The sequence below is a fragment of the Podarcis raffonei genome, chromosome 1 (genome assembly GCF_027172205.1).
Source record: "Podarcis raffonei isolate rPodRaf1 chromosome 1, rPodRaf1.pri, whole genome shotgun sequence".
Classification (NCBI taxonomy): Eukaryota; Metazoa; Chordata; class Lepidosauria; order Squamata; family Lacertidae; genus Podarcis; species Podarcis raffonei.
The window spans coordinates 117156999-117168412 of record NC_070602.1 but is presented as its reverse complement, the minus strand read 5'-3'; the positions used below and the strand labels follow the sequence as shown (position 1 = coordinate 117168412).

Here is an 11414-nt window from a genome sequence, read left to right as displayed (position 1 = left end):
TCCAGCGGAGATCCCTCCGTGGGCTGGATCGTGCGCGCGGATAAGCACGTGCGCCCACGGTTTTCCGGCGTCTGCACAGACGCGATTTTCAGCGTCTGCACAGACGTGATTTTCTGTGTCTGTGCAGATGTGATTTTCGGCGCCGCAGAAGCGAGTCCCCATGTCGTGCTGCACCAGTTTAGTGCAGTGCGTGGGGACTCGCCGAGCGGGCGGCTCGGTTCGGAGGTGGCTCGTGGGCTGGTTAAATGACCCCTGTGGGCCGCTTGTGGCCCATGGGCCTTAGGTTGCCAACCCCTGATCAAGAGCATCCCTCCACTGACTGCCAAGGTAACAGGAATGTGGTGACGGAAGCACTTAAGTGGGAGCACTAGCAGCTGGGAGGGAGGGATATTCTATCCCCCATCCTGCACCCATCGCTTCTCCCAGGATTTGCTCCCATCTGGGAGCAGAAGATACCTAAAGGACGGTAGTGGCAGCTTACTGGAGCGCCTCTGATGCAACTGGCCTGCCTAGGTTGTTGCTCATGGAAAGAAGGAAGAAAAAGAAACATTCCCCCCTTCCTGTACAGAGGTATCTTCCTGGAGCACAACTGGGTTGTGTCCCTATCGATATTTCAATTAAAACGTTCATTTAAGATCAAAGAGAGGTTTCTGTGATATTTACAAGGATTCCACTCCCAACCACTCAACCACAACTGTCAGTTTCATGGAGACCAGGGTAGGGAAGACGGTAAAATAAATGGTGATGCAGCAGGGCAGGTAATGAAGAATTCGGGAGGGTTAGATTGTCAGCAACCGCATCTCCTCCAAGTCAGGGTGTGGGCCAGCAATTTGGCTGAAGGTCTTCTGCACAAGTTGGAGGAACACAGCGACTGTAAAGCAGGAAACGCATGCCTTGTCAGGGCATTAAGTGACGCAGATTCCGGAGTGATCATTAAAGCATTTGAAAACGAATGTGTGATTTTGGCCTTAACCTGTATTAGCCCAAATGTGCTGACTCCGTGTGGTTTGCAGATCTGGCTGGCTGTGACTCAGTGAAAGTTAATCTGTTTGATATTAAAAGACTGCTGGTTCATGACACTATTTGATTCATTAGAGACATTATTGCTTAACTCCTGTGATGTTATCTTCCACCCACTACAGGACTGGATAATAGACACCCAGGAGCAGCAGTGTAAATACCTCACGTAAAAGCCACCTGAGGGTATGAATCGTCTTCATCTCTGGCGTGTGGAGACAGAGCACATCAAAATATTTAGGTGTTGGCTCGCTGCAGTCATGATGAAATGTCTTCCAGCAGGAAGGAAACCTCGGGCAGACATTTCACCAAAATTCACTGAATGAATAAATCGTGAAAGCAACCAACTTGTGTTTGTTTGCTTCTATCCTTATCTGAAAGTGAGCATGACATCGAGCTGTGCAAGGGTGTTTTTTCAAGAGTTCTGCATTTACACCTATTGAACGGAGAAATGAACCAACAGGACTTACCGTATTTTTCGCTCTATAAGACTCACCAGACCACAAGATGCACCTAGTTTTCGGAGGAGGAAAACAAGAAAAAAATATTCTGAATCTCAGAAGCCAGAACAGCATGAGGGATCGCTGCGCAGTGAAAGCAGCAATCCCTCTTGCTGTTCAGTCTTCTGGGATAGCTGGGCAGCCTGCATTCGCTCCATAAGACGCACACACATTTCCCCTTACTTTTTAGGAGGGAAAAAGTGAGTCTTATAGAGCAAAAAATACGGTACCCTTATTTCCTGATCCAGATACTTGGATGTAAACATTTAGGACATACATTTAAAGCACACGACTTCCCCACAAAGAATCCTGGAAACTGTAGTTTGTTAAGGGAACTGTAGCTCTCTAAGGGGTAAACTAAAGTTCCCAGGATTCTGAGAGGAAATGTGCTTTAAGCGTATGGTATGTTATGTAGCCTGGGACAATTTGGGAGTGGTTTCCATTGTATTCATTTTACCCTGGAACTTCCCAGTGTTCTCCAACTGCCATCAACCTTGGCTAGCATGACCAATGGTCAGGGATGGTGGGAGCCACCATTGAATAGCTTCTAGAAGTTCACAGGTCACCCATGCCGTTAAATAATCAAGCTGAATTGTATATCAACAATGGACTGTTGGTCTACTTGTGGGGAAAACTCTATGATGTGCCCAAGATTCTGAGAAGACTGAAAAGAAGACTAACAGAGTCTGTTCAAACCAGTAATTACTTGTAACAAAAATATTATTTTTAACACTCAGATTTTGAGCGCTAGGACTTACAGGGGGAACGTGGAGTTCCTCTGGGAATTATTAACGTAAGAACTGAAGATAACTTAGAACTTGCTTTCTGTTAAGGTTTGTTCCAAAACTATGAGGATTAGTTCTATATTCCAGTAAGAGTTTTCTAGGTTTTGTCAAAAAGGCCATTAGAGTAAAAGCTTAGGGAAGAGAATTATGGACGAACAGCGAAAGAATAGAACTGCTACAAACCATCGTGTATTAATTGCTTCTCTTAAGACAATGGCTTTCCCGAATTGTCGTGAATGGGTCACTCAACCCCCGCCCATCGTTGGTAAGTCCTGCACATCAGTAATTAATGGTTGCTTTGTTACGACTTTGGGTCTAATGGATAAACTAGTGAATCACTTGAAGTCAGCGAAGCTCGCACAACTATTCCTATTGTTTGCCCTGATCCCATGAAACTCCTTATGCCAAACTGATTAGATTTACTGTTCACTTGCTAAGCTTGTCTGTTCACAACAGCATAATGCAATCAAGCATTTTGAAGAGCGAAACTGGAGCTCCACAGAGGAATGGGATGGCGGGAGCTTCCTTACAAAGTGTGTGTGTGTGTACGTTTATTCCTTTAGCCCTTTCCTCCTTTCATTCAGGACTGGCTGGAGGCTAATTTTAAACCCCTCCCCCCCAAAAAAAAACCCACCCCACGCTCATCCACTTCCCGTCTGGCATGTCTCTTTATCTGGCAAAGTTTTATTCCCTTAAAAAAAGTTTCTGGCATGAAATAGTGAATGGGCTTTGCTTGGCAGGGGGCGAGAGTGGAAATAAGCACATTATAAAGGAGGAGAGAAATAAGAAAAAAGCCAGCATTTTGATACAATGGCTGTTTAAAAACGCCCTGTAACTAGGCCCCAACTCTGCAAAGAGTTAGGTAAGCGAAACCATTTAAGTTGTGTAGATCCATTGGCTGGAGTAAAACTGCTTTTAGTGAAGAAATGTTAAGCATAAATGGAAAACCCCTTTGGCATTAAAAGTTATACTTAGAAATAATTGGGTAGATAATAGCCAAACAAAGGGTAAGGTGGAAAACATAAACCAATAGAAAGCATCGAAAGCAAATGTACTTACAGAGGCCCCGATTCTTTGTTTGCATGTGTTTCACCAAAACAAGCAATGTTTGTGGTAAGGTATCAGTGAATGGGTGAACATCAAACAGTACTTTTTCTGTTTTCACTCAACAGCCAGTTCTTAGTTTAGATTATCTAAAGTATACACCTGAAAATGTAAATAACACAAATAAATAAATACTAGCCAAGCACCCCCATTGTACTGCTTTCGATGTCAGCCTTAAAAAAGAAAAAAAGTATGGACAGGCAGACACATAATTTTATTATATCTATTTGTTTTTAAAACTTGATTTTATGTGTATTTGATCATTTTATTATGCCTACTTGTTTCCAACATCTGTTGATTTCTATCTGCATATCCTTAAGATTTTATTACAGATAGGTAGCCGTGTTGGTCTGCCATAGTCAAAACAAAAAAAAAATTGTTTTAAGATTTTATATTTATTTTGTATGTACTGTAAACTGCTTAGAGGTTGGTGTTTTTAAATTAACCGTGCTAGGCATATAAATATATGTATTTGGACACATGTCTGTCATGCAGGTACACTCATCAAGATGCGAGAATGGTTGCAGCAGCTCCTAATTAAACACACAAAGTGGCAAAATCTAACTGTCCGACATGTAATGTGTGGGAGCAATCAGAGCTACTTTTGTCAATGTTGAAATGGTGCTGATGTACTCATTGTGGCTGAATGTTATCAGATCCCTTCACAGGCTTCCTGTCTCCAGCCCAAACTCCTTGTCCTCACTTTAACATGACCTTGCCTCGTCTTCTGACCCTTGTTTCTCTTCAGATCCCTGCTTGCGACGTGTGCCCTTCCAGATCTACTACCTTCAGCGAACAAAAGGACTCTTGCTCCCTTAAACTGCTCCTCCCATTCTCCCTCACTGCTCCCTATATGCATGCAGTGCCACACTGTCTCTCTCATTTCCTTTCAATTTGTCACGAGTTTGGACAGTCTGAATTGATATATGTTACGGTTTTGCCTGAAGTGTCGTGGCTGTGGGTGAGTGTTGGTGTTTTGACTGAAGAGCCTTCATGTTTCTTAAAGGCCTGGTTCTCCAAAGTTGACTTTGGGGAACAAGATGACTTTCCCAGTCCAACCCCTAGCTGGGGGGGGGTGTTGAACCTGCTACCATCTGAATGAAAACCAAGTGCTTTCCCAACGAGCTACAGCCCCCGCCCCAAGCCACATAGTCCACATGCATTTCTGTAACTCTAACCCCCCCAGCCTAGATGTTACTCCATCAAGATAACTAAAAGTATCTATAGCACCATGAAATTCTCCTAAGCTTGAACAAGCGTAGAAACGACCTAGAGCAGTGTTTTCCAACCTTGGGTCTCCAGCTGTTTTTGGACTACAACTCCCATCATCCCTGACCACTGGCCCAGCTAGCTAGGAATGATGGGAGTTGTAGTCCAAAAACAGTTGGCGACCCAAAGTTGGGAAACACTGAACTAGAGATTTTCAGCTTGCACTTACTGTGCTGTCTAATACCGCAGTATTTTCTACCGAGGCTCTCAAAGGGACTCCCAAAACCAAACCTACTTCCACAAAATAATCTACGTACTGTAAACACAGAAGCGCTGAGAGGTTCACATAGGAGGCATCTGAGTACAGTGGTACCTCGGGTTAAGTACTTAATTCGTTCCGGAGGTCCGTTCTTAACCTGAAACTGTTCTTCACCTGAAGCACCACTTTAGCTAATGGGGCCTCCTGCTGCCGCTGTGCTTATGCTGAAGCAAAGTTCTTAACCTGAAGCACTATTTCTGGGTTAGCGGAGTCTGTAACCTGAAGCGTATGTAACCCGAGGTACCACTGTACTTAAATCCAAATATGTATTGGTATTGTCAGTGGTTTCTGACAGTCCTGTGCTGAAATGTAGACCCTGAGTGATGCTTAACAGTGGCGATTTATTATCTCCCAGACTCTCGTCTCGTGTAACACGACTGCCCCAGCTAACAGACCTCTTTGCATTCTGGTAACTAACGGCAACTATGCAGAGGTTTTGCTTACATGGGGAAATGAAGCCATTGTCCGGGGCAAATAGCTCAGGCCTTCATTTACCAAAAAAACACTCTCTGTGCTGCTGACTCAGTCCTTTGGCGGTTCTACTTTGGAGGGAGACGAGTCCAGTTGTCAGTGCGCTGTTCCTTTTGCAGCTTGTGTGCAAGGCAGAGAAAGAAATGAACAGAGCTTAGCACACTTTAAAAACAAACATTTTTACTGCAGCCTGACATGGTCCGCTTTATGCTAGCATGAAGCAAGCACTGACATACAGTGCTGAATGAAGACCTAAGACGCACACTTTGTTTCAATGATCTTCTATTATGTGCTACCAAGATGCTCAACGTTATGGAGGGAGGAGCTGCAGGATCAGGCCAGTGGTCCATCGTGTCCAGCATCCTATTCTCATAGTAACCAACCAGATGCCTATGGGAAGTCCAAAAACAGGACCAAGCACAGGAACACTCTCCCCTCCTATGATTTCTAGCACCTGGTATTCAGAATGTCCCTATTTTCATCAGAGAAATGTTGGAGGCTATGGAAACATACAGCCTCTAACCACGAAGGCAGAGCATAGCCATTGTGACTAATAGCCACAGATAGCCTTTACCTCCCTGAATCTGTCTAATCCAAGATGGCGGCCGCCATCGCTGCCTCCTGTGGGAGCCAAACATCCCACAGTGCTAAGATGGCTACAGGACTCCTACCCACGATTTGAATAGTACTTAAAACCCTGGACTGCCAGATTGCAATTACTGACATTCAGAACAAACCTATTCGGGTTTTTTTTTACAGAGTTTTATTCTAAAATGCATTGATTGTAATCTAGGTTGGGGGGGGGGGAATCGTATATTTGGTTTACGAACTCGTTTCACCTGCTGCCTGAAAGATACACAGCTGTGTGTTCAACATACACCAACAAAATTATACACTTCAGGCCAAATACATGTGCAAATGTGCTTTTTTTGTGTCCCTCTGACAGATGAAGACTTTAGCGATGAAAGAGACCATTCTTAAAGTGTATCCAGAAGGCAGATTGGAGTGCCTCATTTGGCTCCAGCTCCCTACCCACCTTTCCCCTCTCTTTAAAAATGAACATTTCAGCTTCAACCCTATCATTAGGCAAAGAATCGTTACATTGATGAGGAGAGCATTGCTGGCATGGCTACAGCTCAATATGGAACCCCAGCAGGCCCACATCTTGCAGTGCGCTTGGCAGAGTCCCAGCATGCCATTAATAAACAGGCAGCTGAAAATCCAGCGATGGCAGGACACGTGTGAGCTGAAGAGACTCACAGCTTACATCTTGCCGAGAGACCATCCTTGGCAACAATGACTTCCACCGAAACATATTTATTACTTTTTTTATAAAAAACCCCTGTATCTTGCCATTTCTTCCCAAAAGCAGCTTACAATAAAAACAATTACATTCTTATTGTTGTTGTTATTATTATTATTATTTAGTCACTTTCCACCCAAAAGGTTTTCTAGCAATTTACATTGAAAAACATATACAGAAATAAATTACAGTGGTACCTCAGAAGTCGAACAGAAACTGTTCCAGAAGTCTGTTCGACTTCCAAAACGTTCGGAAACCAAAGCGCAGCTTCCGATTGGCTGCAGGAAGCTGCTTCAGCCAATCGGAAGCAGTGGAAGCCCTGTTGGATGTTCTGGTTCCAAAGAACGTTTGCAAACCGGAACAGTCACTTCAAGGATTGCGGTGTTCGGGAACCAAAACGTTCAACAACTCGCAAGGTACGGGATCCAAGGTACGACTGTATGCCCTGGGAAGAAAGGGGGAACCATAGAACACATTAATATTCCATACAATATAAAGTGGTTCCTGAGGTTTCATACGCTTCAGGTTACATATGCTTCAGGTTACAGACTCCGCTAACCCAGAAATATTACCTCGGGTTAAGTACTTTGCTTCAGGATGAGAATAGAAATTGTGCTCCGGCGGTGCAGCAGCAGCAGGAGGCCCCATTAGCTAAAGTGGTGCTTCAGGTTAAGAACAGTTTCAGGTTAAGAACGGACCTCCACAGCTCCACATCAGATGCGGCCAAGGTATTTGCTGTGGGTAGAATACATCAACCTGTCCTCCGGCAAATATACCAATTGCAACGGAGTCGGCCTTAAGTGCACATATAACCAGAGAGCTGTGGGGAGGATGTGTCTTGTCATTCGTACTTTAGGTGGTTGTTTATGGAGGCACCGGGGCAACACCTGAAGCAAACACAATTGCAGGGTCAGGTTGCCAGATAGTGAGCTCATCCGTCCGACACATGAACCACAGGACCTTGAAACATTTATGCACTCATGTCACGCAGGCGCTGCCCAGTCAAGGCTCCCAGATGCATGCGCACATAGGTGTGTAAGGGCATGTGCCCGTCATTCACACACCTCAGTTGTTTGCTGCAGGAACACCGTCTGCAGCGAGGAAGAATGGAGCCACTCAGTTTCATATTGGTTTAGAATTTTTGGCTTGGCACAGGAGCATGGAATGTGTGCAAAGCCTTCAAGAGGACATATTATTATGGCTTTGCTTTCGCGGACAGCCAGTGTGTTGTGGGCACGGGAATCTCGGTCTAGGTGTGCTGAAATCCATGTTCAAATACCAACCTACCAACCATGAAGGTCACTGAGAGGTTTTGGGCTATTTGCTATGCTTTCTCTCTACTGAGCTGACAGGGTCCTTATGAGAAGAAAATGTCTGTGGGCGAGGGGGAAGATTCATTGTCCATGGGTGCCTTGAGCTCCTTGTAGGAGTGGGATATAAACAGATAAATAGTCACTACACGTTGGGGCTCGCAGGGCTAATTGCATCTCCCTAGACCACTCTATTCTTCCTTGGTCAGACCACACCTGGAATACTGTGTCCAATTCTGGGCACCCCAATTTAGGAATGATGTCGACAAGCTGGAAGGTGTGCAGAGGAGGGCAACCAAGACGATCAAGGGTCTGGAAACCAAGCCTTATGAGGAACTGTTGAAGGAGCTGGGTATGTTTAGCTTGGAAAAGATTTTGGCAGAAAGCCAATCTGGGGTCCACCATCTGTTCCAGAAAGTTGTCATCTCTGGTTTGGGGGGGGCGGGATCTCACATAAGGAAGAATGGTGGTATATATAAATTTAATAAATAATAACAATAATAATAACAACAGCACACTAACAGCAGTGAAGCTGGACCGCATCCTAACACTGGAGAACAGTGAGTCTCTGGCTGTTAACCAGAAAGTTGGCGGTTCGAGTCCTGTGGGCAGAATTCCTGCATTGCAGCAGGGGGTTTGGACTACATGACCCTCGAGATCCGTGCCAACTCTGCGCTTCTTATGAACACGCCCCAATCTGTTCCTGGAGAGCGGTCAGCCCGAATGATTCCAGCCGCCTTGACTCAGATTTTCTGGGCAACAGGCAAAGCGGAGTTCCGGCAGGCCGGGCTGGGCTGGGCAGGGCAGGGCAGAGCGCGGCAAGGCAGCCGTGCGCGCTCGGGGAGAGACGGGGCGGGGCTCCGCGCTTGTTGTTCGTCACTTGGTGCAAAGCCCGAGCGAGTCTCCGGAGAGAACAACGAGCTCATTCACGGAGTGGCAAGCGAGGCAGGCAGCCAAGCCGGACGAGGAGCGCGCCCCGCCAGCCTGGATTTTCCTCCTCGCCCTTCATCCAGCGACAAGCCCTTCCCTGGGATTTGCAGCCGCTCGTGGCGCACCCTCCCGGCCCCATGCCGCCGCTTCTCTACCTGTCCCTCCTGCCGGGGCTCGTCCTCGCCTTCAACCTGGACACGGGCAACGTGGTCATGTGGAGCGGGGACTCCGGAAGCCTCTTCGGCTTCTCCCTGGCGATGCACCGGCAGCTGCAGCCCGAGGACAAGAGGCTGTAAGTGGGTCCGTGGTGGGGAAAAGAAGTTGCCTGCATCTTGATCCCGGCTGGGTTTTTTGGAAGGGGGCTAGTAAATTGTGGGGGTGCGGGATCCCTCGGCTTGCCTAGTCCTAGATGCGCCGCGTACTGGACTGGAACAGTTTCTGGCTCCCGAGAAGCCTTAATGCGGATCCTCTGTCTTGGGCAGAGCTCTTGGCTGGGCTGAAGCGCTGATCGCCAGATTCCGAAGTCGATTTAAGTTGTTTGCTTCTTTTGCGGGGGGGGGGGTGGTAGGATGCAAACGTGTTGCGCCCTCGCGGCGCGCGCAAGGCCCGCAGGTGCGATCGGGCAGAAGTAACCACACTCGCGCGCGCACAGGCTGCCATGCGAAGCGGCGCGCTCGCTTGGATCAAAGGATCCGTCGCTGCGAGCCGCGATTCTGTGCTTTCCCCACTCCTTGGGGTCCTGTCGAGGATGGAACCCGGGGCTGGACGGGATCCGCTCAGCTTTGGGGAAGCGGAGCCGGAGGCGCTGCTTATTCGGAAGTTTGTTCGCCGCCTGTGCCCGCCTTGCGATTTCTCCACCAGGGGGATGGAGGTGTGGAGCCAGCAGGCAGGGTGAGGCTCCCAAGGACACCAACTTCCGCCGGTGTGTGTGTGTGGGAAATGCCTCCCTCTCCCCAACCGACCCCCGATCGCGGATTTGCATGGAGTTATTTTGTGCATGGGTGTGTGTGTGTGTGTGTGTTATTTTTGGCTAAAACCCAAAATGGGGATGGAAGGACCCACCAACCACCTGTTATGGCGGGCTGTGTTATGATAGGGGGGAAATCAAGAGTTGCTGCAGAAAACGCGACGGACGGATGGGACGGATCAAAATGTCGGAAGGGAACTGGGTGTTTTGAAAAAAAAAGTGGCTGATCCTGGTTGTTGCTCCGGGAGCCACTACCTGAGGGAGAACTAGAGTTGGGGATCCATTAAGCCAAACGAGATTCTCGGAAAAGGCTTGGTTTGGAACAAAACAAAACCTGCCCCAGTGTGTTTGCGCATTCCTGATCCCTGCTAACAAAGAATGCCGACGGGGGTGTAGGGCAACAAAAGGACCTTCCCCCTCAGGGAATGCAAACTTTTCAGGTCGGTTGAGCAGCAACGCCGAAGGGCGGTGCTAAAATAAACAAGTGTTTATATGCTCCCCTTCAGGAAAGCACGTTGAAAAAGGCAGGATGCCCGGTTTGAACAGCATTTGAACGGTGCCATTTTTTGAAGAAGAGGAAAGAATCCTTTGGCATTTTGTGGGTGTGTAAGCTTTGCCCAGTCATGCCAACACACAGCTGAGATACATGTCTCTCATGACAATCACAAGATATGCTTGCCCCCAACTTTTCCTTAACTCTTCTTGCGGACGGATGTAGTAAACAAGAGCTTAAATGAGGGAGAGGCTTTTAAATTGGGTTGCCACCTGGTTCAGAAAAACAAGTACAACCACAGTCTGGCCTTCTCTTCGCTGTTAACACAGAGATTTAATCTTCAGAAATTGCCTTAAGTTCATGTGACTAAATATGATTATCTGCAGATTGCTGCAGCAGACCCTCCAAGTGTCCATATTCTCCAAGGCCATCCCTGATTTAGAGAAGCTGCTTCTGACTTGATCCTGGAATGTCCCACTTTTCCTTAAGGCCGCTGACCCTAATATCATTGCAGAATTGAGCCCTCTAAAGGCAATCCTGTTTAGGGAAGTTTTAAAAATGTTTTATTATGTATTTATATATGTTGGAAGCCGCCCAGAGTGGCTGGGGCAACCTAGTAAGATGTGTGGGGTATAAATAGTAAAATTATCATTATGGAATGGGACGTCCCTACTTTCATTGGATAAATGTAGGAGGGTATGGGAGCCACCACCACCAAGGCCACCAGCTGTGTCACCTTGTGGAGAAGCAGTGTTGGCATTGGTGCTGATTCCCTGAAAGAACTTGCAAGATCTCACCCAAATCTCATGAGGCCTAGCCAGGATGCCTTTCCTGCTATACCTTCTGGGCTTGGCAAGGCGTGTGACCCTCACCTGTTCTGATTCTACTCCAGCTGACGAATCACACACCTCCTCCCCTAGCTAGCGAGCCCCACCTGGGCTGTGGAAGTGCCACTGTGCTCTGCCAAACCACCGCACCACCACCACCACCCGTGGGGCACTCGCCA

General features: G+C 47.2%; 1 protein-coding gene and 1 long non-coding RNA gene across 4 annotated transcripts in view; one reads left to right on the top strand and one right to left on the bottom strand.

Annotated features, from left to right (window-relative positions):
- Nucleotides 1–545: 545 nt before the first annotated feature.
- LOC128398450 (uncharacterized) lies at nt 546–9211 on the bottom strand. The gene is made up of 4 exons (XR_008327123.1): nt 9104–9211; nt 5379–5524; nt 3362–3508; nt 546–871 (listed from the first exon to the last, which is right to left on the bottom strand). It is a non-coding gene; the product is annotated as an uncharacterized LOC128398450 (long non-coding RNA).
- ITGA6 (integrin subunit alpha 6) overlaps nt 8816–11414 on the top strand; it is a 65008-nt gene continuing 62409 nt past the window's right edge. The window contains exon 1 of one of the 3 annotated variants that reach the window (XM_053359511.1): nt 8816–9240. In XM_053359511.1, coding sequence (XP_053215486.1) covers nt 9086–9240 — 155 coding nt within the window. In that variant the 5' untranslated portion in view covers nt 8816–9085. The remainder of the gene's footprint in view (nt 9241–11414) is intronic. The other 2 variants (XM_053359503.1, XM_053359496.1) reach the window with 2 other exon arrangements.